The sequence below is a fragment of the Coregonus clupeaformis genome, chromosome 21 (assembly GCF_020615455.1).
Source record: "Coregonus clupeaformis isolate EN_2021a chromosome 21, ASM2061545v1, whole genome shotgun sequence".
Lineage (NCBI taxonomy): Eukaryota > Metazoa > Chordata > Actinopteri > Salmoniformes > Salmonidae > Coregonus > Coregonus clupeaformis.
Genome location: NC_059212.1, coordinates 24,119,919 through 24,136,632, shown reverse-complemented (window position 1 = coordinate 24,136,632; position 16,714 = coordinate 24,119,919). Strand labels below are relative to the sequence as shown.

General features: G+C 43.1%; 1 protein-coding gene and 1 non-coding gene across 2 annotated transcripts in view; one reads left to right on the top strand and one right to left on the bottom strand.

Moving 5' to 3' along the window:
- Window positions 1–16,714, bottom strand: part of LOC121535123 (xenotropic and polytropic retrovirus receptor 1 homolog) — a 51,217-nt gene that overhangs the window by 28,555 nt on the left and 5,948 nt on the right. Inside the window, exon 2 of the mRNA XM_041841858.2 lies at window positions 453–504. Coding sequence (XP_041697792.1) covers window positions 453–504 — 52 coding nt within the window. The remainder of the gene's footprint in view (window positions 1–452; window positions 505–16,714) is intronic.
- On the top strand, window positions 5,579–5,652 carry trnap-ugg. The gene has a single exon. It is a non-coding gene; the product is annotated as a tRNA-Pro (tRNA).

The following is a 16,714-nucleotide window of genomic DNA, read 5'->3' as shown; positions in this document are numbered from 1 at the left end:
AACATGACGCGTTTCACTGAGAATCACGCTGTAGAATTGGATTAGCCGTCCAATAAACTGAAAACAGCTATGACGACGCCAGCGACAGTAGAAAAAGGCCTGAGCAAAGCATTCTGTCATTCTTCTCCATGTTAGACCAAAGACTGATGGACAGAAGCTTCATTTAAAGAGAGAGGGGTATTTGAGGGATGAAATTTGATTATTGTGCACTTTTCTTCCTCTCCCTGGCTCGACAATCTTTTCCTCCACTCTCTTTTCTCTCCTAGTCTATCTAATGCAGATGATTGACTTTGTTCTTGCATTGCTATCTGCAGCAGTTTGATACTGAAAGGCCAAGGGTTACCTAATAGTGGTGTGTTGGGGGGACGTGTGGGTCAGGGTTGTGCCCTAATAGTGTGCAATATGCACGTACACTGCATGTGCACGCACACACGCGCACACACATACCTTACCTTCGATAGAGGGGGCCTGGTCCTGGGCAGAATACAGCATATCCTTGAACGCCTACAGATCAGAAATAGAAAAACAAGAAAGGGGTCAATAAAAATCATAATAATCACTAACCTAACTATTCGGATGACACATATAAAAGGCATAATGCACTGCAGACGTTTTATTTGAGGCGACATTACTTATGTTTCGACCTTTAAACTCTTTAAATAATGCACTTTATGTACACAGATGTAAGCCGACAGCACAATGTGGTATTGCAGCACATGATGCAGGGCTCCACAGTTCACCCAATTTACTCGCATATGCGCTTAAATATTTTGCTGTGCGACCCAGAATTTTTATTTAGGAGCACCAGTGTGCCTAGAAAAATGAAGGATTCTAGCTTTATTACCTCATATTTTTCATTGTGCTCCTAAATGCCTTTGTGTGCACCTACATTGTTTTACTTAGGCGCACACATGATCCTTGTAAAAAAGGTCAGCGTAGAGCCCTGTGATGTACTGTAGTGTATGACTCATGACGCTGCCACTGCTTAACATGGGCAACCAGATTATTCCACCGCTGACTAGCTAAAACAGACGGCGAATTTCTGCCCAGGAGCAAGTAAGCAGGCAGGCAGGCACAGAGGTAGACAGACAGCGACCAGAGACAGTACAACCAACCAGCCAGCCAGCCAGCCAGCCAGCCAGCCAGCCAGCCAGGGGAAATCTACTGAAGCAGCAGAGTTGCGTGATAAAACAGGTCATGATTTTCAGGGCTGCAAATCTACCAATAGAAAAGGAAGGCGAAAAAGGGGAAGCGTTCTGTCCTAGCTGTCCTTGGCATCAGCGTGACAAAGGAAACAGTCAAGGATATTCTGGTGCATCAGGGAGCCAATCACATAGAACAGAAGGCGCTTTTCGAAGCTCTAGCCCCCTAGTCGGAGAGTCCAGACAATGGGTACAGAATAGACAGAGTCAGCAGCAGATAGCTACTGCAGTCTTTCTACAGTCTCTCGGTGTGTGTCGCGGAGTGCAGAGAACAAGAAGCCACTCATTATTGTGGAGAAGCCAGCGAGACAGAAGACAATAAAAGTCCTCGGTGCCAATAGAGCCGCATGGTCAAGGTCACTCATGCTTTGCTGAATGAGTGGATTCAGTAGATTTACAAACAAACAAGAGCTACGAATGAAGAGAACGAATGAACAAATGATTGGGAAAGAAGTCTAGTTCACTGGAAGATAACATATTGGTTATGTTGTACTGATGTGGACAAGTGCAAACAGGAGTTTCAAAGTCTTGCCTGTTTTATTTCGTTGCAGTCTGTGCATGACCTGGGATCAGTCATTTTGCTTTGGGTTCGTTGGCATACTTGTGTTGTGTGGGAGTGTTTGGCGTTTGTGTGAGTGAGTGAGTGAGTGTGTGCGCGCCTGTGTGTGTGCGTGTGTGTACTATCTTACAGTGGGAATCCCAAATCAATCATTCCCAATCATTCAGTGTTTGCTGGTTCTTTATCAGGGTTCCATACTGTCACCTTATCCAACGTGTGTGTGTGTGTGTGTGTGTGTGTGTGTGTGTGTGTGTGTGTTTCCAACACCGCCAACCCCCACTGTTCCCAACAACAATGATGTAGGCAGATCCATTCTCACATGCTTGTTTTTTTCTCATCATGTGACTCCTTGGAACAACAGTTTCAACATCAGGCTACAATAACAAGCACCCTCAGTTCCTCAGTCCAAGAGATGCCCCTAAAGAGTCCAGATAAATGTTACTCCTAGGCAATGGCCTGGGGTCAGCTTTCGCTGCCTTAATCCAAGCCTACACTATTAGAAATGCTGTTCTTAGAGTCTAGACAAGAGATTCGGGGGAAAGTCTACCCTACCTAGATGGGGGAAAAAATGACTTACACTAGTTTATGCCTATTCTCTTAGAACTTGGCTAGATCTGATAGAATCTCATAAATAGTAAATAGCGAGAGCGTGAGAACCAACAGACTAGGGGCCCGTCTGTGTAGTCCTCTTTCTTAGCTATGGTCTTCTGTGAGGGGTTGGTTGTGTTCCAGCCCATCTCCACACAGTCGGACTATGTATATCATATTAATGTGGTTCCTAAGATGTAAAACACTTCTCCAGGCATTGTGAGATCTGATCATTTGCACAGTGCGACGGGCTGGAACGCGACCAGTGTCTTTCTTAATCTGCCCTGGAGCTGAGCTAGTCAATGACACTGATACGACCCTGCCGTGAACCTGGTTCCTGCCTGACCCTGCTCTGCACTGTACCCCACAAAGACAGTCACGGGACTGTCCCTGTGAGAAAGAGGGCTAATATAATGGAACAGTCCACTGTTAAATGATCCAGTAGTTTTATTAGAAGCATTCATTTTTGACCACAGAGGGGAAGGCCTGACGAAGACCCTTTTGTGGTAAAATCTTTGCTAGTATGTAAAACCACGGGAACGTTTAGCCCCTAGGCTTAACCGTGAGAAAGTGTCTTCCTCTTTTTCACATGACGTTTTGTACCCTTTTTTGCACTACTTTCGAACTAGCAGTCCAGTGTTTCCCTAGGCTTGTTCTGTTTTAAAATGGTGAATGTGTTTTGACTGAGCAGCAAACGGTTTGTGGCACAGATGGTAGGGATGATAACAGCGGCAGCGGCAGGGATGGCATGACATGACATGGTCTGCTTACAAAGCTCACCAACTGTCATGCAATGTTCAGCATATAGCCTACACGGCAGAGCGCGGTGCTACTAGTGTAGCGAAAGCCCTCGCTTTCCCACACTACCCACGGTGTACGGGTGTGTACGTGACAGAGAGGGCAACTGCCCGTGCTTGAGCCTGTGTGTGTATCAGCGGGTGCTAAAGCGTACGTTTCCTAAAGAAAGCAGACCACTACAGGCAGGCGATTATCCCTTTAGCCCAACCTCCCTCCATCGTCCCTTCATCCTCCCTCCTCTTCCCTCTTCTCTCCCGCTGTACTCCTGTTGGCCTTTCACAGGTCTGTGGTATCTTTGCAAATGGCTTTACTCACACAGCGTGGACCGTAATACAGGCCAAACAACAACACAAGGCCAGCCAAAATCAAAGCAGTGTGGACTGTGGAGATATGGTGTGTGTGTGTGTGTGTGTGTGTGTGTGTGTGTGTGTGTGTGTGTGTATATTAGGCTACACTAGGAGGAGTCTAGGAGACAGAGCCTGGTTAGAATGAACATAGAGTCAAGTTGAGTGACTTCTGACTACAACTGACAGCTCACTCCGTCTCCAATCTCACTGCATTCGTTGGCCGAATAGGCTAATATGCTAAAAGGAAACTGAGGTATATATATATATATATATATTTGGGTGTCATGTCATGCTTATAATAGGATTATATCTACTCTATGACGCACAAGCCAAGATGAAGGAGTAGGTGGGCTATAAACTATTAACTACTGGTGAGTTAGCCACTGCACATCTCCAATGTGAGCTCAGTAAACCATAATCATATTCATCGAACAGAAAAAAACTGACTGAAAACGGAAGGGACTACCTGAACATGTCCAATAAGAAACGTTGTTTTCCGTTGCAAACCATTTTGCCCTAATGAATACGACCCACAATGCAATGACAACAGCAATAATCATAAACTGTGACTTTAATGGATTGGTGCAACTCCCAAAGATACAGCAGTGTAGACAACAACAGATGTCACACAGACAGCACTAAGACACACTAATGACAACCGTAACCACAGTCACACACACATGAATACAAACAGACATGAATATGGCACGCAAACACATGAATGCGCACACAGTCACACACACGTACGCAGATGAATTCCAACGACAAAAATAAACAGTACAATGACAGACATAAAATGTCTGCTGCCTGTAAATAAATAAAACTAAAGGTGCTGCAGGGTCAATCTGATGTCTGCATTGGCCATGCAGCATTTACGGTGATACGGCCTCAGCATTCATACTTCTTGCGCTTCGCGGAGCAGCGCAGAGCTCTTGTCAAGGAAGTGAGTTTGTGTTTATACAGGATCTCCCGCCCCCACCTACCGTCAACCAATCATGTCAACGCGGAGCTATACAGAGCTATATGAAGCCCTCCGCATTGTTACAAAATTTGGGAGGCGCACCACGATGCAGTATGGACCTCAATTTGGCCTCTGCATGTCACCGGACGCTCCGTAATTGCGTCACACCCTCTATACGGAGCCTCCGACCACATTTTCGAATCAAGCATAAATTGGCTTTAAGCCTCAGCCTGTTTCCCTTCTGAATCTAATTCAGAGGCAGTACAGTGGTCTGCTCACAGAGCCCTGAGAGAGAGAGAGAGAGAGAGAGAGAGAGAGAGAGAGAGAGAGAGAGAGAGAGAGAGAGAGAGAGAGAGAGAGAGAGAGATCAGTCAACAAATACAACACCTTTACGAGGAATTAAGATATATTCTCAGAGCGGCACATGCATGCACTCACACACATGCATACATGTGTGTGCGCGCACACTCAAACAAACAAACAAACAAACAAACACACACACAGCAAGGCAGAATCTAACAAACAGGTTCTCATAAATAGGCATAAGCAGATTCTCACAAATATTTTGAAAACCACTACATGAATAGACTACACTTCTGAAAACCACTACACAAGTGATAATTCGTCCCTATGTGTTGTGCAATTCCAGACAACAGCCGGGAGTCTGGAAAGACAAATTGTGTCATCATTGTGTAAAGAACTGATCCCTGCAAGAGCCACAGAGCATCATTCAGTGTCTGTTCCAGCCCTGTCCATCTCTAACCGGTAGGCTAAGAAACCCCAGCAGCACTGATGTTAAATGATTAAATTATATGTACTGCAGATGGAGGGAGTGCTATTTTCTGAGGGAGAAGGAAAGGGGTGCTGGGTGTGGTGGACACATAACTACACCATATTTCATACATTTTTAAGAATGCCGGCCTGCACACCTGCATGGATCAATATGCCATAAATCTATTTGGCATGCTTATTTCATAACAAAGAAATGCTTTAGGGACCACTGGTCTGTACCCATTTTGTTCACACACTGTCCAGCAGACTGAAGTTTTGGAGGAGGGCAAGCTGACCCTTTCCAGAGATGTTATGAAAAGAATCAGTGCAAGAAGCAGCAATGGGTAGATTAGTCCCGTGTAGCTCAGTTGGTAGAGCATGGCGTTTGGAACGCCAGGGTTGTGGGTTCGTTTCCCACGGGGGACCAGTATGAAGAAAAAAATAATGTATGCACTCACTAACTAAGTCGCTCTGGATAAGAGCGTCTGCTAAATGACAAAAAAAAATACCAATTTTTTTTCAAAAATAATAATAATAATAATTTTACAACTGGAGGGAGCTGTGACTCAGTCTGACTGAGGACAGCAGCCGTCATCACCTCCAAATGCAGGTGCTCATTGCAGAGCTACAGTATGTTGCTGCATTCCACACCAGTTCCATAGATTGCAGGTCTTTTCAACCATCACCATCGAACAGAGGCACTGAGTTTTGTAGTTGCTCCCATGCTGCCGGAAAAAATTTAGGGGATCAGTAATATGGTGTGCCCTGTATTACAGGTAGCTAGCTACTGTATAACATTTCTGAACTAGCTAGATAGCTATTTGGTTGCAATTAAATAATTGCATTGCAAGAGTTCGCTTGCTAGCTAGCATAATAAGGTAGCTAGCTAACTAAATAATAACATAATGTTGTAGTTAGCTAGCTATGGCTCAATGAGTAACGTAGCTAGTAAACTTGCTAAAACACTAGCTAAATAGCTCAAATGCTTGACATTCACTGCCTCAAAAACTGTTAACTCACTGCAGGTGCAAACCCCTCACCCACGAAAAACTTGCTAGCTAGCTAACCGCTAACGTCAGTGTTGTAGTACTTGAGTCCGGTCTCGACACCACATATTGAGTGTCTCGGTCTTGACTCGGTCTCGGACAGTGAGGACTTCTTCCCGAGACCAGCGGAGTAAAGAACTCATAATTATGAGCTTCCATTCAGTCAGCGCATAAAACCGCTACGCCAGGCCAAATATATACACTTCTTTATTGAAACATTAATATATTTACAGCCTTTATAGCTATTATAGACATGTTTGCGCAGTGGCGAACCTATAGGCCTTCAGTGTGTGACATGTTCGTGATTCTGAAAGGACAGCAACCGTAATACCAGCGCGCTCATGTAGGAGAGTGCACTTTTTGTAAAACACAAAGGGCCAGCGGTGTAGTGGAGGGTATACGCAGGTATAAGCCGTATCCCCTCTTTTTTAACAGTGGGCATTGCGTATACTCACTTAATCCCTACTGATGCGTATCAAAGTGGTGTAGTGGAGGTATAAGACTTGTAGTACAATAGAGAAATAACGCACAAAGTAGCCCTACACAATCGCAATGCATGTGAAATATATTCACATGCTCGCCGCATACATAACCTAGTTTCAGCGGAATAGCATCTGCATGCAGCAAGAGTGTGCAGCTCTCAACTGGTTTTGGCATGGAGCAGCTCACAGAAGACTGACATTGGTAGCCAGTAGGGTAGGAAAGACATTTCAACTTATGATATCTACCAGTAAATGCTAACTAAGGCAACAATGGGTATGCAAACCAGGTATTGAAAAAGTTTAGTCCGAAGTGTTGGTTAGTAGGCTATTTGTGATGCACAATTGTCATCATGTGCTGTTTGCATCAGGGGCGTAGAAATGGATGGGCCTGAGTGGACACAGGCCCACCCACTGGGGAGCCAGGCCCTGACAGGCCCACCCAATTAGATTGATGTGGTTTAAGCATTGTTGTGGACTTAGACAGTCATGTTTTTGTAAAATAAATAAATAAGTGATTTTAAGAGTGACAATCTGAAAAATCTATAGGAAAACTCATAAACAACCATAGGAAAACATAGGATGTTTCACACAGGGTGCCTTTCCTTCACTGGGCAGGCCGTTTGGGAACTTTTGGGCTAAATTTGATTCACCAGGTAACACTACACCACTGCATAGGGCCGATGGAAAGACAGCAGCCACACACCATGATGTTAAAGGATAAGCAGTCCATAAACTCAGAGCGCAGAACAACTGATTAATTTATGAACGCGCAACACCTGCTGAATATGAACGGTGTCAGTAAACGTAGGCAAAAAAAATAATAGTTAGTCAAGAACGCTCTAGGTAACATGTAAACAGCCTAACCAGCTCTGCTATGGCAAGTAAAATGATCAGAGTGCGGTGTTCTCTCATTTGTGTCTGGAAGTAGCTTGCTACCAAGCTAGCCAACTTTAGCCAGTTAGCTTGGGTGCTTGGTTGGGACAAGCATTCATTGGCATGCAAGCTGCAGAAGGACAAGGAGGCTATAATTCCCCATTGTTTATCAGTGCAATTTTGACGGCCAACTAGCTGAAAAAGCTTTAGAGGGTTTATCTAATGTTTCTTCGTTAGATTTGAGCTAATATTGCTCTGGTTAGCATTAGTTGTTGATCTTGTTGTTGATGGTCATAAATGAGGGAGAGAGAGCCTACCTTTTCATGGCTGTTTGATTAATAGGACTGTAATGTTCCCAAACGTAAGACGACTCCCGTTAGGCCTGGGCGACATGAGCTAAAACTCATATCTCAATCTTTTCAAACTTATGGCCGATTCACGATATATAGTACCAGTCAAAAGTTTGGACACACCTACTCATTCAAGGGTTTTTCTTTATTTTTATTATTGTAGAATAGTGAAGACATCAAAACTATGAAATAACACATATGGAATCATGTAGTAACCAAAAAAAGGTGTTAAACAATTCAAAATATATTTTAGATTCTTCAAAGTAGCCACCCTTTGCCTTGATGACAGCTTTGCACACTCTTGGCATTTTCTCAACCAGCTTCATCTGGAATGCTTTTCCAACAGTCTTGAAGGAGTTCCCACATATGCTGAGTATTTGTTGGCTGCTTTTCCTTCACTCTGCGGTCCGACTCATCCCAAACCACCTCAATTGGGTTGAGGTTGGGTGATTGTGGAGGCCAGGTCATCTGATGCAGCACTCCATCACTCTCCTTCTTGGTCAAATAGCCCTTACACAGCCTGGAGGTGTGTTGGGTCATTGTCCTGTTGAAAAACGAATGATAGTCCCACTAAGCGCAAACCAGATGGGATGGCGTATCGCTGCAGAATGCTGTGGTAGCCATGCTGGTTAAGTGTGCATTGAATTCTAAATAAATTACAGACAGTGTCACCAGCAAAGCACCCCCACACCATCACACCCTCCACCATGCTTCACGGTGGGAACCACACATGTGGAGATCATCCATTCACCTATTCTGCGTTTGAGGCAGGTAACTCTAATGAACTTATCCTCTGCAGCAGAGGTAACTCTGGGTCTTCCTTTCCTGTAGCGGTCCTCATGAGAGCCAGTTTCATCATAGCGCTTGATGGTTTTTGCGACTGCACTTGAAGAAACTTTCAAAGTTCTTGACATTTTCCGGATTGACTGACCTTCATGTCTTAAAGAAATGATGGACTGTCGTTTCTCTTTGCCTATTTGAGTTGTTCTTGCCATAATATGGGCTATCTTCTGTATACCACCCCTACCTTGTCATAACACAACTGATTGGCTCAAATGCATTAAGGAAAGAAATTCCACATATTCACTTTTAACGAGGCAAAGGGTGGCTACTTTGAAGAATCTCAAATATATTTTGATTTGTTTAACACTTTTTTGGTTACTACATGATTCCATATGTGTTATTTCATAGTGTTGATGTCTTCACTATTATTCTACAATGTAGAAAATAGTAAAAATAAAGAAAAACCCTGGACTGACTTATGTGTGTCCAAACCTTTGACTGGTACTGTATATCTAGATTTTGAAAATGTTTTCTCTAAATAATCTTTGTTGTACAATTAAAGGTCAAATACACTGCATTTAAAACAGTCAGCAATGATCTAATGAATTCAGAGCTTGTAAAATTATATATAGGCCTTTGGAAAGTATTCAGACCCCTTGACTTTTTCCAAATTTTCTTACGTTACAGCCTTATTCTAAAATTGATTTTTTTTTATTTTTACATCCTCAGCAATCTATACACAATACCCCATAATGACAAAGCGAAAACAGTTTTTTTAGAAATTTTAGCAAATATATTACAATTTACAAAACAGAAATACCTTATTTACATAAGTATTCCGAATCTTTGCTATGAGACTCTAAATTGAGCTCAGGTGCATCCTGTTTCCATTGATCATCCTTGAGATGTTTCTACACCTTGGAGTCCACCTGTGGTAAATTCAATTGATTGGACATGATTTGGAAAGACACACAGCTGTCTATATAAGGTCCCACAGTTGACAGTGCATTTCAGAGCAAAAGCCAAGCCATGAGTTTGAAGCAATTGTCCGTAGAGCTCCGAGACAGGATTGTGTCGAGGCACAGATTTGGGGAAGGGTACCAAAAAATGTCTGCAGCATTGAAGGTCCCCAAGAACACAGTGGCCTCCATCATTCTTAAATGAAAGAAGTTAGGACTCTTCCTAGAGCTGGCCGCCCGGCCAAACTGAGCAATCGGGGGAGAAGATCCATCATCAGGGAGGTCACCAAGAACCCGATGGTCACTCTGAAAGAGCTGTTGAGTTCCTCTGTGGAGATGGGAGAAACTTCACCAATCAGGTCTTTATGGTAGCGTGGCCAGATGGAAGCCACTCCTCAGTAAAAGGCACATGACAGCCCGCTTTGTTTGCCAAAAGGCACCTAAAGACTCTCAGACAATGAGAAACAAGATTCTCTGGTCTGATGAAACCAAGATTGAACTCTTTGACCTGAATGTCAAGCGTCACGTATGGAGGAAACCTGGCACCATCCCTACGGTGAAGCATGGTGGTGGCAGCATCATGCTGTGGGGATCCTGGGACTGGGAGACTAGCCAGGATCGAGTCAAAGATGAACGGAGCAAAGTACAGAGAGCTCCTTGATGGAAAACCTGCTCCAGAGCGCTCAGGACCTCAGACTGGGGTGAAGGTTCACCTTCCAACAGGACAACGACCCTAAGCACACAGCCAAGACAACGCAGGAGTGGCTTCGGGACAAGTCTCTGAATGTCCTTGAGTGGCCCAGCCAGAGCCCGGACTTGAACCCGATCGAACATCTCTGGAGAGACCTGAAAATACCTGTGCAGCAACGCTCCCCATCCAACCTGACAGAGCTGGAGAGGATATGCAGAGAAGAATTGGAGAAACTCCCCAAATACAGGTGTGCCAAGTTGTAGCGTCATACCCAAGAAGACTCGATGCTGTAATCGCTGCCAAAGGTGCTTCAACAAAGTACTGAGTAAAGGGTCTGAATACTTATGTAAATGTAATCTCCGTTTTTTATTTGTAATACATTTCTAAACACCTCTTTTTGCTTTGTCATTATGGTGTATTGTGTGTAGATTGATGAGGGGAAAAACAATTGAATACATATTAGAATAAGGCTGTAATGTAACACAAAATGTGGAAAAAGTAAAGGGCTCTGAATACTTTCCGAAGGCACTGTATGTCTTCCACAACCATAAGACCCACTTTTATTAGTTATTTTATCAAAATGTACCTGCTTTTTTTTTTGCAATAATCACTTATCTGGCTTTCAGGTCTGTCTATAAAAATGCCCTTTTTGTTACAGATGTAACCAGAACCATGCATAATGCACATCTACTAATAATATAGCAGGCGTTATAGAAAATGAACACCTGTCTCATAAACAATCTCTCAAGCACAAGCCCACATGCTTGTAAGTAGGCAGCTAAAATGACTAACATGTAAGTTTAGCCAACTTGGATCTAGGTATAATTTCAGTTGAATTGTTATGAACACAACCTTCAGTCCGTCTCCAACTGTTTGAACAGCATGCTAGCCTGTCCACTTTGTTCAGATGTTGAAATCAAGTGGCCTACCTTATTTCTCAGAATTATATATATTTTTATTGCTTATTGCACATTTATAAAACACAGAATAAACTGTTAGTATAACAATCTTTATTTGACGAAAATGCTGCTAGCAATACGTGGTACCATATTGCGCGCGCGACAAACTGAGCATTCATTTTCCAGAATGAATGTTAATTGGTACACCCGTTTTAGTAGTGTCTGCTCGAATTTTAGGAGTTGAAACATAAACAGGGTATGGTTCGAAAGGTTAACTTCTTTATTTTTAACCTAAGCCTGTTGCCTGCCTTCCCGCCTTTGGTACAACGACTCTCATTGTTAGGGTGGAGACATGAGCATCTCATCATTATATACAAATCTCTGGTGTAAATGGGAAGGTGAACAGCACCGAAGGAGCGAAGGAGACGAAACCAAAAAGACAACATGAGAACAAGCGGACATAAACACTCATAAAAACAAAAACACTTGATTCTGCGATACAGGCATTTGGAATATCGCGCAAAAACATACATTCAAATTAATTCGATATATATATCGCCCCCAGCCCTATCTCCCGTGGTGTTTACATATTTGCAGAAATCCATTCAGGTGTATTTGTTGACTTTTGGCGAATGCGTTCTAATGATCTAAAATAGCGTCGTTGCAACTGCCTGTAAACTCAGTCCAGTTCAAAGTGAATGATGGCAGGTCCATGTGGCAAATGGCTTGTTTGTATAAAGGCCTACTGTAGCGCACTGGTCTGTGTAGGCTCCGGTCCTGGACAAGACAGATATTTTTATTCGGTTTTATTTACTGCGGTGTCTATTAAATTGTCCAAACACACGGCCGCTTTCCCACTTTATATTGCTATAGAATTTTCACAAATGCCCTGGTACAGTGGGGAGAACAAGTATTTGATGCACTGCCGATTTTGCAGGTTTTCCTACTTACAAAGCATGTAGAGGTCTGTAATTTTTTATCATAGGTACACTTCAACTGTGAGAGACGGAATCTAAAACAAAAATCCAGAAAATCACATTGTATGATTTTTAAGTAATTAATTTGCATTTTATTGCATGACATAAGTATTTGATACATCAGAAAAGCAGAACTTAATATTTGGTACAGAAACCTTTGTTTGCAATTACAGAGATCATATGTTTCCTGTAGGTCTTGACCAGGTTTGCACACACTGCAGCAGGGATTTTGGCCCACTCCTCCATACAGACCTTTTCCAGATCCTTCAGGTTTCGGGGCTGTCGCTGGGCAATACGGACTTTCAGCTCCCTCCAAAGATTTTCTATTGGGTTCAGGTCTGGAGACTGGCTAGGCCACTCCAGGACCTTGAGATGCTTCTTACGGAGCCACTCAGTTGCCCTGGCTGTGTGTTTCGGGTCGTTGTCATGCTGGAAGACCCAGCCACGACCCATCTTCAAAGCTCTTACTGAGGGAAGGAGGTTGTTGGCCAAGATCTCGCGATACATGGCCCCATCCATCATCCCCTCAATACTGTGCAGTCGTCCTGTCCCCTTTGCAGAAAAGCATCCCCAAAGAATGATGTTTCCACCTCCATGCTTCACGGTTGGGATGGTGTTCTTGGGGTTGTACTCATCCTTCTTCTTCCTCCAAACACGGCGAGTGGAGTTTAGACCAAAAAGCTATATTTTTGTCTCATCAGACCACATGACCTTCTCCCATTCCTCCTCTGGATCATCCAGATGGTCATTGGCAAACTTCAGACGGGCCTGGATATGCGCTGGCTTGAGCAGGGGGACCTTGCGTGCGCTGCAGGATTTTAATCCATGACGGCGTAGTGTGTTACTAATGGTTTTCTTTGAGACTGTGGTCCCAGCTCTCTTCAGGTCATTGACCAGGTCCTGCCGTGTAGTTCTGGGCTGATCCCTCACATTCCTCATGATCAATGATGCCCCACGAGGTGAGATCTTGCATGGAGCCCCAGACCGAGGCGATTGACCGTCATCTTGAACTTCTTCCATTTTCTAATAATTGCGCCAACAGTTGTTGCCTTCTCACCAAGCTGCTTGCCTATTGTCCTGTAGCCCATCCCAGCCTTGTGCAGGTCTACAATTTTATCCGTGATGTCCTTACACAGCTCTCTGGTCTTGGCCATTGTGGAGAGGTTGGAGTCTGTTTGATTGAGTGTGTGGACAGGTGTCTTTTATACAGGTAACGAGTTCAAACAGGTGCAGTTAATACAGGTAATGAGTGGAGAACAGGAGGGTTTCTTAAAGAAAAACTAACAGGTCTGTGAGAGCCGGAATTCTTACTGGTTGGTAGGTGATCAAATACTTATGTCATGCAATAAAATGCAAATGAATTACTTAAAAATCATACAATGTGATTTTCTGGATTTTTGTTTTAGATTCCGTCTCTCACAGTTGAAGTGTACCTATGATACAAATTACAGACCTCTACATGCTTTGTAAGTAGGAAAACCTGCAAAATCGGCAGTGTATCAAATACTTGTTCTCCCCACTGTATATGTAATTCCTAAACATTCTAAGAATTTATGTAAATGTGAAAATGACTATATCTAAGTGGTCACTTGTCAGATTTCTTTTTTTTAAGTGTGTCATTCTTCCTGGGGGTGTATATGAACAGATTTTAATAGGATTTCATGTTGCTAAAATGCTGTCAGTTCCACTTTAAATGCAACAATGTTTCACACACAAGTTATTTTCAAAGAGATGGCTAACAGCAAGCGCGCTGCAATACAAAACACAGTTCCACTCACCAGATGATCATTTGAAACTGAACTTCTTGTTGAAAGTTATTCTTGAAAAGGGAGAAGCTAACAAATTAGCAGCAACATCCTCTTTGATAACATGTGCTGCAGCCGCTGCAAACTATCCGACAACAAAAGATAGCTAGCTAGACCGTGGGAAAACTACTGCTCGCTATTGCGCAGTGACCTGTTGGCCTTCAAGAAGGCAGAAGTTTCCATAAGTTTTTGTAAAAAAGGTCCCACCCATTAAGTCAAAATGTGATTAGTTGATTCCACTGTCACTCCAACATTTTGCCCTAATACAGTTGAATGGCAGATGCCTTTATCTAGCTTCTGATGGCCTAGCCAATGGCTGACTTAGCTAGCTAGATTTATCTCCCCAGAGACCAGCAAAGACAAATCCTGATTGGATATTTTTTTCCTCTTCAGTGTTAACCCTTTCCTTTCTAACAAAAACTGAAGAGATTAAATCAGAACATCATTGAAAATAATAAGGCCCATTGTTCCCCACTGTGTTTGGGTTAGTAATCATTTGCAGAGTGGATCTATTTTCCCTTAGCATGCATTTTTTCACTATTCTGAATGTCTAAAGAATCCATATGATGTTCTGAAATACAGTGGGGGAAAAAAGTATTTAGTCAGCCACCAATTGTGCAAGTTCTCCCACTTAAAAAGATGAGAGAGGCCTGTAATTTTCATCATAGGTACACGTCAACTATGACAGACAAATTGAGAAAAGAAAATCCAGAAAATCACATTGTAGGATTTTTAATGAATTTATTTGCAAATTATGGTGGAAAATAAGTATTTGGTCACCTACAAACAAGCAAAGATTTCTGGCTCTCACAGACCTGTAACTTATTATTTAAGAGGCTCCTCTGTCCTCCACTCATTACCTGTATTAATGGCACCTGTTTGAACTTGTTATCAGTATAAAAGACACCTGTCCACAACCTCAAACAGTCACACTCCAAACTCCACTATGGCCAAGACCAAAGAGCTGTCAAAGGACACCAGAAACAAAATTGTAGACCTGCACCAGGCTGGGAAGACTGAATCTGCAATAGGTAAGCAGCTTGGTTTGAAGAAATCAACTGTGGGAGCAATTATTAGGAAATGGAAGACATACAAGACCACTGATAATCTCCCTCGATCTGGGGCTCCACGCAAGATCTCACCCCGTGGGGTCAAAATGATCACAAGAACGGTGAGCAAAAATCCCAGAACCACACGGGGGGGACCTAGTGAATGACCTGCAGAGAGCTGGGACCAAAGTAACAAAGCCTACCATCAGTAACACACTACGCCGCCAGGGACTCAAATCCTGCAGTGCCAGACGTGTCCCCCTGCTTAAGCCAGTACATGTCCAGGCCCGTCTGAAGTTTGCTAGAGTGCATTTGGATGATCCAGAAGAGGATTGGGAGAATGTCATATGGTCAGATGAAACCAAAATATAACTTTTTGGTAAAAACTCAACTCGTCGTGTTTGGAGGACAAAGAATGCTGAGTTGCATCCAAAGAACACCATACCTACTGTGAAGCATGGGGGTGGAAACATCATGCTTTGGGGCTGTTTTTCTGCAAAGGGACCAGGACGACTGACCCGTGTAAAGGAAAGAATGAATGGGGCCATGTATCGTGAGATTTTGAGTGAAAACCTCCTTCCATCAGCAAGGGCATTGAAGATGAAACGTGGCTGGGTCTTTCAGCATGACAATGATCCCAAACACACCGCCCGGGCAACGAAGGAGTGGCTTCGTAAGAAGCATTTCAAGGTTCTGGAGTGGCCTAGCCAGTCTCCAGATCTCAACCCCATAGAAAATCTTTGGAGGGAGTTGAAAGTCTGTGTTGCCCAGCGACAGCCCCAAAACATCACTGCTCTAGAGGAGATCTGCATGGAGGAATGGGCCAAAATACCAGCAACAGTGTGTGAAAACCTTGTGAAGACTTACAGAAAATGTTTGACCTGTGTCATTGCCAACAAAGGGTATATAACAAAGTATTGAGAAACTATTGTTATTGACCAAATACTTATTTTCCACCATAATTTGCAAATAAATTCATTAAAAATCCTACAATGTGATTTTCTAGATTTTTTCCCCTCATTTTGTCTGTCATAGTTGACGTGTACCTATGATGAAAATTACAGGCCTCTCTCATCTTTTTAAGTGGGAGAACTTGCACAATTGGTGGCTGACTAAATACTTTTTCCCCCACTGTATGAACACAAAAACAAAATTTTGAACTCTTATTATGGTGGTGATTTGACAAAATTACTATCATGGTCTTGAATTGGACTTGCATTTTTCTGGTCTCGGTCTTGACTCGGTCTCCGACCCCTTGTCCCCCTCCCGGTCAAAGGTCTTGAACCAGAATCTCTAGTGGCACAGCTAGCACTGCGATGCAGTGCCTTAGACCACCGTGCCACTCGGGAGTTACTCGCTAGCTAGGGGTTCATCCTAGTAGGCAGGGCAAACCCATTTAGGTGATTTCTGGTATATCATAAAAACAAATCAATCGCAGCATGTGTTTGGACTCATTCAGCAGATTTGACCTGATTAAGTACAATACCATGGAAATTAATGTTGAAAGTTACATTTATATTCCTAAAATGTAAGTTGAAAATGATGCTGTCGCTGCTTCCTTTTTTAAACAAGCA